Source organism: Drosophila suzukii, chromosome 3, assembly GCF_043229965.1.
Source record: "Drosophila suzukii chromosome 3, CBGP_Dsuzu_IsoJpt1.0, whole genome shotgun sequence".
NCBI lineage: Eukaryota > Metazoa > Arthropoda > Insecta > Diptera > Drosophilidae > Drosophila > Drosophila suzukii.
The window spans coordinates 4,486,902-4,501,497 of record NC_092082.1 but is presented as its reverse complement, the minus strand read 5'-3'; the positions used below and the strand labels follow the sequence as shown (position 1 = coordinate 4,501,497).

The 14,596-nt window shown below is 38.6% G+C and overlaps 2 protein-coding genes across 3 annotated transcripts in view; one reads left to right on the top strand and one right to left on the bottom strand.

The window, feature by feature from the left end:
* The window catches only part of rgn (regeneration), a 45,454-nt gene that overhangs the window by 9,507 nt on the left and 21,351 nt on the right, over positions 1 to 14,596 (bottom strand). For both annotated transcript variants that reach the window (XM_017078754.4, XM_017078756.4), the window contains exon 2: positions 4,615 to 4,662. The gene's annotated coding sequence lies outside the window, so the exon portion shown is untranslated. The remainder of the gene's footprint in view (positions 1 to 4,614; positions 4,663 to 14,596) is intronic.
* sa (spermatocyte arrest) lies at positions 9,357 to 11,018 on the top strand. The gene is made up of 3 exons (XM_017078758.4): positions 9,357 to 9,539; positions 9,602 to 10,180; positions 10,727 to 11,018. Exons 1-3 carry the CDS (start codon positions 9,425 to 9,427, stop codon positions 10,933 to 10,935), a joined length of 903 nt encoding a protein of 300 aa, XP_016934247.2. The 5' UTR covers positions 9,357 to 9,424; the 3' UTR covers positions 10,936 to 11,018.

Here is a 14,596-nt window from a genome sequence, read left to right as displayed (position 1 = left end):
CAGTGCCAGGCCATGAGGCTGCACTTTTCAATTGAATTTGAGTGCATTTAAAGTTTCGTCTCTGTTTTTCTGCTGCTGCGGTCCAAGTTGAAATTAATTTATAGTTTTGCCGCCGAAAAAAAGGGAAAACTTTTTTAATGAGTTTAGATGAATTTTAAATGGATTCCTTCCGGTTGGATTTCTGCCACTCAATGTAGCACAAGGAGAACACTTTTGCCAATTGTGTGTGGGTTTGGAGGGTTATCGTAATAAATTAAAGCCAAAAATCTTCTTTCCGTTTCGCATGAAGTCATAAATTTAATTTTCAGATCTCCAGATTCAGGCGAGAGCCGAAGGCAATTCATCAGAACTCATCACAAATCAACTTGGCTGCAATTCAAAACCCAGAGAGCAACCTATCAATCATTTCTACCTGCTTGGCATGGGCACCTTTTGGGTCCTACCCCAAAAGTAATGACATAACTCAGCCGAAAGCTCTTGGGTCCCCCAATAAATATCAGCCAGCGCAATCGCCTTTGACTCGCCGCACGTACCCGCAATTCCGATATTTCCCAACGACTCTGCGATAGGTGCATTTCGAATTGGAAGACGACGTCATCGAATAAAATAAACTTCGAGATTTGCATTGGGCGCAGGCGCCAGAGGCTACGTCAGCATCCAAAGCACGTAGTCGCACTCGGCAATTGGAACTCAGTCAGTAGACTGGAGTGATGTCATGCCCCTCGAATTTATTCCACTTCACCCGACGGCGGGGTGTCCCAGCCTATCTGACACTATCAGTTTGTACACGTGGAGAAAAGACGATGACTTCTATTTTTGGGAAAATGATCACCCCATCAGAAATTGAATCATGAATGGTTTAGTGATAACCCAAGTTCACAAAACGTAATAAAGAAATTTATAATATTTTTTAATCAATTTGTCCAAATGTATTTCTTTTTAAGAAAATAACGAGGGGATGATTAGAATTCTACTAAAAATAATTAGTATAAATAATACCTTCTACAAATAAATAAAGATAATAGTTCCTAATTAAATAAAAATATTTTTCAAAATGATTTTAACAATTCTCTTTTCTTTGTTGCTTGAAGAAATGATTTTATGATGTTTAATGTAACCAATGTAATATTTTGCAGTGCACAAATGTATGTGATCAAGCGATGATGTAAATTCTGCTAAATCGATTCTCATTTTTAAGATAGTTTTTTTCCACGATATGCTTATTGTTTTGTTTGCCTATTTCATTGACATAAAAATGTCACTTGTAGTATTTCTGCCGCGGCGTACAAATATTTTCTATTAATATTTTTCAAGTTCAGGCCATTCCTTAAAAGCGAGCAAACACAAAAAATGCGAGTGAGCAAATATTTGTGGAAATTAAGGCTGGCAAAGCAAACAAATTTTGCGGAACTTTGCTTTCAGAGTTCTGTTTTCGGTTTCTGGTTTGGGGTAAATTGTTTTGGCGATGTTATCCGAGAGTCCGGCCAGCAAGTTGACCATTTAGCTGCCCATTGTTGGCTGTGCCTCTTGTTTCCTTATACTCGACCCCGACCCCCAAAACCGCCTCATTTGCCTGGTGTAGCAGAAGCTGCAGAGTTTATGCTTGTTTGCCGCTTTTGGGTGGGGGAGCCCACAAATTTGTCGGCGCGTGTCGTGACACACACTTGACACTGCCTCCCACGCACAGGACCAAGGGCCTCATCCTCCAGCCTGGGTAATTGCCTTCAATGCAGGCACACTCAGAGAAAATACAGAAATTTATTGAAGATATTTTGAAATTTTATAAAAAATGTTTTCCTGTTCCAAACAGATTTCATTATCTTGCGTAAATGCCCTTAATGCAGGCATGGAAATTTGTTGAAGATCTATTGAAATGTTGTAAAAATGTTTTCCCTATTCAAATACATTTTCATTATATTATAAACCATCTGTAAGCAGCTCTACGATTTTATTGCTTACTAATAAATATAGTTGCAATATCATGTCATACAAATACATTATACATATGACACTTGATTTAATTTCGATCAACTAAAATAACAAGGCAACGAAATAAAAAAAAGTAAATTACATAAATGTTTCGAGGTATATACCCGTTTTTTCTCTAAGTTGCCATTACATTCTAAATAAAATCAATCAGTTAGTCATGTGTCATAGGGTCATTAGAAATTTATAATAATTTTTATAAAGTTGTCATAGGCAAACAGTTTTATTAACAATATTATACCGAGAAAATGGGATGCTTTAAAAACCAATGCACGCATTCAAAAAATTCTTTAACATTTTTAATTGACTTTCTTAACGATTTTAAGACTTTTTCTCTGTGAGCAGGATCTGTCTTTTGTTATCGACGCACGCAATTGTAAGCCAAGTTAGTTTCCAGTTGCCTCCCACTAACCAAAAAATTGAGCAGGACCTAGGACATGGGTCCTGGAGCTGGTTTTGGTTATGTTTCTGCTTCGGGTTCTGGGCCCCTTGTTCTTTCTGTTCTTGGCGTTCGTGTCAACGATAAATCAAAAGTTTTATCTTGTTTGTTAGCCAACCCCGAGATCCCAGACCCACGGCCCACCCACATACACATGAGTTGCTTTGAAATCATTTTCAGGCTGGAAATTTGTTGCTTCGCCTCTGGTTTTTGTGCGTGTGCTGCAGAAATTCTTTGGCTTCTTGCAGACGGGGGCTGGAATTGCATTGTGCTGGGGTTAATCGCATTATGGAATGTTAGTTTATGACCGGGCTAATGCTGGACTCATCACGTATACGCAGTGTTGACAATGGCAGGCCAAGTGGAAATTGTGCCGCCTGTTTACTGAAATGTTGAAATTCCACTGGCACAAACAGAACGAATGGGGGGTTTATTCTTTTTGCACCAGTCAGGAGCCAGGACATGCATGCAAAATGATTTCCGTTTGAATGTAATTTATAGGCAACCGGTCTGCTGCACTCGTTTTTCCCCATTTAACCCGCCTCCGTAACTGCTCATATAACACCTCCCAGAAAGCCCCCTTTTTAACCATCATCCTGGCATCCTGACACATCTCCACCAGCTGCTGCATCATCATATCCCCAACCATTTTGCGGATGCCTTTTGTTGACTTTACGGCTATGCAAAGTCTGGCATATTTATAGATTGAGTGGCACAGGCCAGTGGGCGTGGCATTAGCTTTTTTCACTAATGGCCCGCCAGATGATGCTCCTCCGTTCGACACTCTTGCCAGCCGCTTTTGGCGTTTTTTAATCTATATTTAAATTTTTCCCAGCACGAAATGTCAAGGCGAGCCATTTAGAATCGCCACAAAAATCACAAATCAAACTCGATATCTAAAAATCAAATTACGTTCTCATAGGCAGCGCAACGTATATGGTCAAAAGTGAAAAAAAAAATCAGAAAAACTTTGACATAGCAAATGGCATGCAAATTGATTCTGGTCATATATACACAAAAAAAAAGAAGGAATGAGTTAAAATCTTCGCTGACTAAGCCAAATGCAGCTACAGGCGGAAAACTGAATCATCTGCAATTTGAGTCACTCAGGTTTCTCTACCAACCAACCTACTTCATGGAAATATGTTTGCCTGCGACTTTGAAACAAATTGTATAAATATTGGCCAAGTATCAATATTGATCGGTGGGTATTAAGTAAATTGTCGCCGTAAGGCCACAGAAATACCATTGGAAATTATTACGTATGCGCCACGTGCGACGACATAAACTTTTACGTACTCTTATTAATTTATATGCCACTCCAATGCCTTATCGCTAACTTACTGTAGTAAATGCCGCTGCAATTCCCTTTTTCCATAAAAAATGCACATGGCGATAATGTTCAAAGGAATCAGCATAAATAAATGGTGGAAAAGCGGGAATCGAATTGCCATAGAGCGGGTCTCCAAACGCGGCCCATGTGGGAAAATAAATGTAAATAGGTAAGTGTAAATGCAAACCGAGTGCGAAAAGCAACAAAAACCGAATCCAAAAGATGAAAACCAAAGTCGCCGCTTGGCATTGCGCAAAATGTGCGGTAAATATTGACAAGAGGGCCAAGAGCTGTAACCACATTCGAGTGGGCGGTTTTTTGGTGGCTCAAATTGCATTAGCCAAATGAAGTGCAGCAATGGCATCCGTATCGAACAGGCATTTGAATTATATGCTTGCATTCTCTCGGGTGAAATTTATAATACAATTTCATTACACATTTGTAAGTGGAAATTTATTGGGCACGTAAAAGGCATTTGTGTTGCTGGAAATTGATAACTTCATTGGTATTGCTAGGGAATGTGAATTAAAACTTTGTGCTAGGGGTTAATTGGTATAAAGCTATATTTCTTACATAATAATTTGTAATAATAATACATTATTAACTTTCTAGAATAATAAAACCAACCCCTAAAAAGTTTAATTGGCATTAAGTTATATTTTCAACGTATTGTATATATTATATATCTTAATGATATATTATATTGTAAAAATTATTAAAGATATCCCATTTCCTTGATATGTATTTTATATTAAATGTTCAGAATATCCCAATTAAATTTAATTTTTAAGAAAAGTGTACGATTTGCAGATAACTTCTCCACACTTTAATATAAAATACTTTGCAACATAATTACCTATGGGGTAGGCTTCTTCGAGAGTCCTTCAGATCAGAATTCGCGAATCTGCAATACAAAAATACAGTCATAATCAATAAAAACTGTAGAAGCAAGGAAAAATATGCAAATTAAGTTCTAGACAGTTCCTTTGCCATAAATATAGCCTCAATCGAGGCACAAAAAGCATTTTGACATATCGAGGGGCGAGTAAAAATGCAAACTTCTCGATTCCAGCCACTCGGCATCAGCGAAATGCGGTCGAAAAATAATAATAATTGCATCGGGATTCGCGGCGAATCACAGCCACTTGAAAATGTCAGGATTTCCCCACATTTCCCCTACCAAGTATTTTACCCATCCCTTTGATCTGGCGTTTCTTTCATAATTTAAGCAACTGCATTCGGTTGTTTTGTTTGTTTATCTTTGTTGGCTTCGACGTCTGTCAGCTGGAAATGTTTATTTTGCCCATATATTTGTAGGATACAGCTGCAAGTTGGTGGAAACTTCCCCACACCAGATCCCCAGTTCCCCATCCATGCCGAAATTCCTACGTTTTAACCAAATTTTTGATGATGCTTGAGCTCTTTTCTAATGTTGTTTCTGCTTATGCACGTTGAACTGCGTAATTATGCTTAGAAGGTTTTTAGTTTTTAGCACAAACTTTGCATTTCTGTGTTTCTGGAACGCTTGGGCACAAAAGGAGTTCGTTGGGAACCTGATATTGCATAAATTTGCTGCCAGCTTTGAAAAGTTGATTTGAATTTAAATCGAATCGAAATCGGGGCAGACTCCGTTGCCTCCGTTTTCAGGAAAAGAGAATTGAATTATTAAATGTGCCACGAGCTTCGCAGACCGCTTTTAATACCCAATTTCGCACATGAAGCCTCACTTGAATTGATAATTTATTAAATTCCGTTCGACAAAAATTCTCCCGCTGTTTCGGCAATAAATTTCAATTTGGTCAAACCTCGAAATTGTGTCAATTGGAAATAATAAAGTCATTTAGATTACTATCTTCGTATTCCCTTTCAGATATTGTGGTTTCGTCACCTGGCCTATGATTAGATAGGCGTTTCCCAACATGCCGTTGAATTTGAAAAGCCAAATGCAAATAGAAAGTAAGTCTCGGTGCAGAATTACTTTGTCAACTTCATAAAAGGCTAAATTGCAACATTGTCTGTTTGACAATCCTAATCTTTTCTATTCGATTTGCATAACCCAAGTACAAAGAAGCTGGGTGAAAAATGCAAACAACTGCTATTGGGGTAAAAGTTTTCAGGGCAGACAAATGTCGAAGTGCAAAGAAGTCAACAACAGAACTTGTAAAGTGCAAGTGCCCTAATAATATCTGAAAAACAAACAAAAACGAGGAAGAGTTCTTTGGGAAGTGGTTTCAAGATATATTTGTATATGAATAAACAGCCAAAGTCATGGAAAATGTCTGTCTATAAAGATTTAAAATAAGATTTATTTGAAAAACCATTAAAGAAATAGAAGCTAGAACAATTTACTGTATCACACAACTAAGCCGGTCTGAAAAAAACTAATTATTTCCCTGTACACTTTTAATGTGCTTCCCGTAATCAGTACTTGAAAAATTCCTGAAACTCAGCCATGTGTAAAAACTTTTATGGTTTGCACAAAACGAAATAAAAATCTGTGAGAGGCTTGTGTAAATAAGTGAATAACCTATTTTAAACATTTTTTCTTGAGCTGATAAGATAGGAAGGCGACATATCAAAATTTGCCCACCGATTCCGTCATTATTTGCACAGGCCCATTTGTAAGTACTTAAAGATTGCAGGCATATGATGACCAAAAATTGAAAACCCATTTTGCTCGAGGCACCTGATGTTTGCTGGTCAAGTAAACTCGTTTCCCCCGCCACACAATAACTTACAATAATTGTTATTGTTATTGTTAGTGCTGTTGTCATTTTACAATTTAACACAATCTGACGGGTTGACGAACGCGCTTTGTGTCTTTCGGTAAATTGGCTTCCGTGGGTTGACGGGCCATTGATCAAACGTGGTTCAGACCGTTGGCCATCTGGCTTTAATTACGCAATTTTGCATTGATTGTGTCATTAGCGATTTGTTTAACCGGCCAAAAGTCGTGCAATCGCTTGATTTTGATTGTCCCGACATCAGGAGATTGTAATGAGGCCTTAACTAAGTGATCGTTACAAGAAGTGATCGCCAATCAGCGATTATACTTTTTTTGTTTTTAGTGGGACTCGGAATTTTTTCTAAATAATATAACTATATTTTTAGTTTGTGTACCTCAAAAACTGTTAATTTTACAAATCATTTAACCTTCTCACACTTTTTATTATTAATATATTTTGCTCTAAATAAAACAACAGGTTTAAATGAGTATTTTGTGATACTGGTTTTACTTCTACAAAACCTCAAACCTCAGAATTTAATGGATTTCAAAGCTGTAAAGAAACTTTTTTATGGATATAATATAGATAGAGAGGGGCAAATTTAATGATCTATTTTCTAAAAGGTCACTAGTTCAACTGGCTCCGTTGCCAATCCCTATCTTCAACCTGTCGGCGTGTTCCGGCAGTGGTCTGTCATAAAGATTATGCCGCCCTCGGTCGGGTGATTGCTTCCAGGGATCAGAAATAGAACAGAACCCCGAAGATCGTGCCACAGACTCTGGCCAAAATGCATTCGACCTGCGTGGGCCTAACGGTCCAGCAAGAAAAGACAGCTGCGATGAGGATGGGGAGAAAGTTGGGGGAACCGGGTGCCGATATCTCAATGGATTTATCTGCGCCTCTCGGAAACTGGAACAATTTGTGGTGCTTTGTGCTCCAAACAAGCCGATGGGGCAATTTGCACCGGGAACGGGCTTTCGGCCAAGACTTCCCCAGTAATCGCAATCGGCTGCTCAATCAATTGGCTGCCAGTTTGTCCAACTGTCGTCCGTCTTTCTGTTTGCCGATTTTAGCTGCAAGCTTATCGAATTAATCGTTCGAATTAGCCCGGGACAGCTCAATTTGCACTGCACTTCCCCCATACATATGAACACTGAACACACATAGATACTCGTTTGTTCAGCTCTTTGCTGGTGGCTAAATTGCAGCAATTATTTTGTTTGTCGTCTGGGCAAACAACTTGCGAATCGCTCATCGGGATGTCGGGATGTGCTCTCCATTCTGGTTAATTATGAATGAATTTATGCGACAATGGGCGCAACCGCAAATGCGAGTGCATAAATTTGCATGTCAAGAGAGCGAATTCCATTTCATCACTGAGTGCACTGGGAAAAATTAGCAGGGTATTGTCATGAAAACTTAAAAACATCATAATATATATATATAAATATACATATATTATTTATAACTACTTAAGGTGTTATTCTGTTATACTGTATTTGAAACACTATAATAATCAAATTTAAAAGCTCCACCTTAAAAGGTTTTGAAAATAATGTTAACTAAGTTAAAAATAGCACAAAGAAAAGTAAAACTAGTTCGCTAGCTAGATTCATAAAACACTAATTTTATGGCCTATTAATATACAAGAAACCAATAAAGTCTGTTTATCAGGAGTTATATTCCATGTCGAGTTGAAAGTAATTATATCAACAATGAATGCATTATAATAAATGTCTTAAACAGTCTATAAACTTGTTCTCCATTCCAAAATTGAATAATATCAATAAAATTTCAAAGTCCTATTTCACATTTCATTACTTTTTGCTGTTTGATAGTTATATAAGAGACAGGCACTAAAAGTCTTTGATGAATTATTCAGCAGCTAAGATTTTTTTTTCATCTGTAAGCCTTAAACGGTAGCGCTTAGGGGCAAAAACATGAGATCTTAGATACGGGCGAGTTCTTTGTACAAATGTCAGCCATGGAACGCCCACAATGCACGACCGCCAACATAATCCCCATCATCTGCAGCATCATGATGGAGATCGTAAAAAATAAAGAGTGGCGGGAAGTATGGGGATTATGGGGACTATGGGGACTATGGGGGGAGGTACAATTTGTTCAATTGCAGCAGCCTCTTGGGCGTCACACAAGCGAATCTGTCTGCATCTAAAGTACTTTTTCCACTCTGACACAGTGACCTCGTCACTGGCCTGGGTTTTCCCATTTTCCCCCTTTTTTCCACTCATTTTTTCCGTTCTCCATTCTCTTTTCGCGCCGTTTGTTTGGCTTATGACTGATTATGCCTCACGTTTCGGCTAATCTATGACGGAGTCTGGAGAATTTGTCATCGGACAAACAATGGCTCCCACTTTGGTTTTCTTGGAAACCATTCGGCTGCAAATATTTGCATATCTCATTAGTGGAGATGTTCAAGATACGCGTCTATGTTAAGCAGTTTGCAGTTGGTCGCGATCGCAAAAGGCGAAAATATTGTAATTAGTTTTCGGGGAGTGGTGGAGACAGTTCCCAATGGGTAGTTAGCTAGCTGCTGGTCTCTAGTGCTCAGCCTTTTGGAAAGATTGTGTAAATTTGTTAAGAACGTGGGTGGCTTGTTATGAACCATAAAATGTTGTTTAAAAGCTTGTTTACTTATGTACATTTTTAATAACTTGTATACTGAATAATAACTATAAATATGTTCAAATAAATCAAGTTTTTACAGAATATTTAACTTGATTACTTAAGTTTTGACCTAGCATAATTTGTTGGCAATCCTAAATTAAGAGCTGCAAACTTCAAATATCGATAACAAGTGCTTGCAACACTAATCCTATAAAGCGCTTTGCAGCACTTTATTTTCCTGTCAATTTAATTTTTTCTGAGTATTAGGTTACAGTCCTGACAATTTAATTGTTCAGAGAAATTTCACCAAAAATGAATACCTACGACGAAGCCTTGTCCAAAGTGCTAGACCATATGCTGGCGATGAAAAAATGTAAGGTGGTGGACGAAGTACTACGTCAGTCGATGCTGGCTCTTTTGCGAGACAGTGAGTACACAATAAAAAGCGATTCGAGGCCAGGAAAAATGTTAATCATTGGTTCCCTTGAGGATTCCGTGAGATTGCCAACCGGACCACCAACTGCTCCAATCACGCTGGTCGCAGTGTGCCCTGTTACTTTGATGTGGAGGCAACCTTTGACCAGATGAACATCCAGGTGCGCGACCTCGTGGCCGTTTGCCGGGGTCACTCGGAGTCGGAGGACGTGGTCAAATGTCCAGAGCCGCAGACATGCGACCAGGACGTCCACAGGGGGCCACAACCAATGCTGTGCGCCACGAAGCCCCGTGAAATGGCCTGTACCTCGCACATTCCCGACTACTTGCCCCCATTTCCCGGGCCGCACACCTACAGGAATACGGTGATGGAACAGGTTACCGATAGAAGCTATTTGGCAGTAAGGGAACGCCATGCCGAGAACCAGTTGAACACCCAAAAGGCACTGAACGCATTCTACTTGAGGTGCAGTCCCAAGCTGTCGCTGTTCGAAAGTAACCAAAGCGATGAAGTCGGTAGTGTTTTAGCCGTGGTTCCGCCCAAGAAACCTTCCTTTATGGATGCCCTGATGCCACGCAGCGAGGTCTTTGAGAAGGACATCTACGAGTACAAGGAGGAGATCACCCATGCAGGTAATTTCATAAAAAATATGTTTACTGCATAAAATGCTCTTAGAAATTAACACAAAAATTAAATAGTTTGTGTAAAATTTGATTAAGACATCAGAACTTATGAACTTCAAACTGGTCGTAACTAACGATTTTTAGCGTTTTGTAATTTTTAAAACGTAAATTATGATTAACGTTAAAAATTATTGTTTAAAAATAATAGCTAACTATAATAAGAAAACTGGAATTTTAAACAATTAAAGTACAGCTTAAAAAGTTCCCATTTTTGTATACCAATTTAGAACATGTCCAGACACTTTAAAATCTTGTTTAGCCGAAACCACTTAGTTTTATTACATATAAGCTCGAAAAAGAACGCTTAAAATCCCCGACTAAATCCCAGTGCATTTTGTGAAATAACCTCGAGAAATAAAAATCCGCAGAAGCACTGAAGCGAAGACTTCAATGCTTTTGATAGTTTTTGCCAGCCCGAGTTTAATTCATTATGCAGCCACCATCATCATCATCACTATCATATCCTCATCGTCATAACAACTTTGACCCCGACAGCCCTACGCTGCCGCTTTTTGAAGGAGCCCAAGGAGCACTGGCAGCAGAGTTCAATCCAGACCACTGCAAATTGGCAAGCCGAAGACGTGGAAATGCAGGTATTGGAGTCGGATTCCGATTCCGGGGAGGATTTCGTGTCCGTGGACGATGGAGAGGCGATGGAGGAGTCGGACTCCCTGCAGGAGATTAACTGGTCGCTGCCGGACTGAATGCTGAAAAACAGAAAAACTGAAATACTGCAAAAACCGAATTAAACTGCAGCTCAGGAAAAAGAGCTGAAAAGCACACGAAATGTTTCCATTACCGACCGGGGTCCATCGCAAAGTGTGAGAAAAATTAATTTATTTCAATTACATTTCATTAAGGACTGCCACACGTTGGCCTGATGTTCGCAGGAGCAGAGGTCCTGGCATCCCCGGGATCCCCAGGACCAGCACAGATGCTCCTGCTGGTCTGCTTCTCCTGAGCGATTCGAAAGTATTAAATAACTTTGTAATTTAATTAACTTTGACGTCGGCAGCGTCTGGGCTGCGCCGCTTAACTTTGATTAACGTTTTGCAATTTTTCAACAAGTTTCAACCGAACTTCAGCATCGAGCGGCGACACTCCTGAGTGGCAGACCGGATCCAAAGGATTGTGACTGTGATTTCTTCGCCGAGCTCGGATTACAGGGGATTTGGCAGGGAAGAGTGTCTGCTTTTTCCCCTCTCATCTTTTACTCGAGTATCCCCAGCTATTTGAAATTTTATCTGGCGAATGAAAGGGTTTTTTAAGGTGGGAATATTGAATGCAATTAGAAGAGCTTGGTTGGGGCAGAATCCCCCTGGATGACAAGCTAATAATCCCAGGGAACGAGCATAATCACTTGGAAAACTAATTACACCGGAAGAGTCGAGGCGATAATCAATAGAGCCATTTCCATTTGTCTTCTGCCAGTTTAATATATTCTCTGAAATAGTACTCATTTATCTCGTAAGTTTAATATGCCAATTCACTTTAACTACTGGTCTTTAAGCCCATTTTATTGCCTTACAAATAACCCTCATTGAGAGCTATTATTTTTTCGCTTTTTTTCATTTTTATTATTTTAATGACCAGTAAAACGATGCGTTTTTTTAATTATTTTTCTTTCAATTACTTTATTATGATTTTTATTGTTATCTGAAAGAAATTATTGCACTTAAAAAAACATTTAGATTTTATTCCATCCGATTTTATACATTTTGATGTACAAATCTAACTGGTTTAGTTGGTTTTAATATTTTCTCATTCATATTATTAGAAGCTTTATTTTCCCAAGTGATGAAATATTTTTGCACAACCAAAAATTCTTTAAAAATATTTTCGACAGCTGTGAGGCCTGCATAATTCAGAGCTCTCAAGAATTTGCCTGTTGAATTTGGCCAGCAAAATGGATTCAATAAATAAGTCTAATGACCTGGAAACATGACGCATTTGCTCCACATTCCCGAGATGCCGGCCCTTTTCTGCCCATCACTTGGCTCATCATTTAGTCATCAGCTTTGAATTGGTTTCAACATTTTCCGCCGATGATGATTTTATTTGGCACAGGCAACATCAGAATTTTACGCACAATTTGACTTTGATATTGTGCCAGGGTCGGGGTGGGTCGGTTTTTTCAGGGGGTTCCAAAGGGGGTCCAATGGGGAAAAAGATCAGACAGCTGGCAAGCGCCGGCTGCTTGCAGGCCGCTTCACTTGCCAAATTTTCCGACTTTCCTTGGCTGCCGTTGTTACTGTGCCATTAAAATGCATAAACATAAAAATAAACATAAACAACAACGGTACACAAATTTGTGTAAGACCTATAAAAATGAAATTACATTTAGGCCTGTACATATGTGGGGAAAACATGGCCAAAAACGAAAAAGAAGCCACGTGAAGAAAGGCCAATAAATGTTTAACAGAAATGTGCTGTTTTTATTGTTGCTGTGCCCAATTGCGTTTGTCATTTTAACCCAGTTAACCCATGTTAGCCAATATGCATCTATCTATGCATAAAAACCAACACTGAGCTTGTTGTTGTTGTTTCCATTGGCCACAAAATTGCTTTGGCATCTTTGTTTATTTTGCGGTCGACAGATAAAATTCAATTCAACATGGAAACGAGGATGAAAATTATGGCTGCTTTGATTGGTATCTAGCTTTGTTATGTTTTCAAACTTTTTTCCCTATTCTTAGGCATAAAAAATGTATTTTTAAAATATTATTACATTTATTAAGTGATAGAAAAACCATTGCCACACAGAAAACATTTTTATCGATAGAATTATAGGATTTGTGGAACAATAATATATATTTGTATGTTTTTTATACCTTAAGAATGTACATATAAACCATATCTAACCATGTTTTTCATGTAGATTTTCCTTTTTTTTTTATAACAACCTTGGCTTTTTTGCTGTGCATGCATGCGGATAAACCTTGTTGACCTCAGGGCATATAGTTTCTGATTTATTTATTCTAGTTGATAAAAATGCGGCCGGGTAAAAAAGCGGATATCCTAACGAACGGCGGGTGGAGAAGGTCGTATATGGTTTAAAAAAAGGCAAGTTCTGTCATAAAGTTCGCATTTTCATTTCCGTTCACGGACTTTTCCCGTGTGTGAGTGTAAGTTTCGTTACGAGCTGTGATTGTGTGTGTGTTTCGACCATGTTATCTTGTTTACTTGTGAAGCCCCTCGACGCACAGGAACCACCACAACAACAACAACAACAACGACATAACAGCCATAACAACAAAAGCCAATTTTTCATAAATCTTTTTTTCACAGCCCTACAACCCATCGTCGTTTTTTTTTTACATTTTTTACAGCTGCATTTAACCTTTTTCTCTTGACATTCACTTTAAATTTGATGCCCGTGTGTGCCATAAAAAAGTTCCTTGCCTCCTTATATTGCTCATACGCCGCGTTGTCTGAGCGGAGCCATACAAATTGCTACCTCGTTATAATTATGATGTTTTTGCGCCAACAAGTGGGGGAGTTTCTTTCAGCTCTCTTAAGCAAATCAATTCAAGTTCACGCTTCTTATTTATTTACGTGTTTTTCCTGGCTTTTATTACTTCTTTTTTTTTTCTTGGGCGGCGCGTGTGTGAAATGTACTTTCCATTGCCTTTTCACAGCCTCACTTTCTTTTGGCTTGCGGTTTCAGTCATTTCTTCGCTTTGGGCCCGGCTTTATTTGATTTTTATTATCAAGCAGCTGCCTTAACGAAAAAAGAAAAGTACAAAGCCAGCTTCTTTTTTTTTGCACGTGTTTTATTTTTCGCCCTTGCCGGGCATCTTTTCTTCTTTTGCGGCTCGTGTTATTTATGTTGTCTGCTTTTTGACACACATACTCGGGAATATGGAGTTGAGGCAGGAAAAAAGTAAGGAAAAAGTGCCAGTAAATCGCTCTTGGTTCGTGTTTAGCATGAGAATGCTTCACTGCCTCGTTTGGGAATTACAAATTTCTACGGTCCAAAGCAACTGCAGAACCTCATCCACTGTTAGGGAGCTTCCCAAAAACTTCAGCTTGGAATATATGATGGGTGGCAAAAAAAGACTCATATTTTGTACTGGGTAGGTCCAGAGATAGTAGTTCGTTCTTAAAAAATTATATAGGTTTTGGGTCAGAAGAGGCTTTCACATATTTTATTTGTGTAAAATATGAGTTCCTGTTAAAATATTTTAGCCTAGAGTTATGAAAAAATTTTTGTTTAATAAACTATGGTGTTATCTAAACATAACACTTATATGTTAAGAACTAAAAAGCTTACCTCCTTGACTTACAAGATGAGAATTAAAGAAAAAGGGTAAGTGTCTTGCTTTTTCATAACAACAAAGACCTAACCAATTTGGCAAAAAGTTC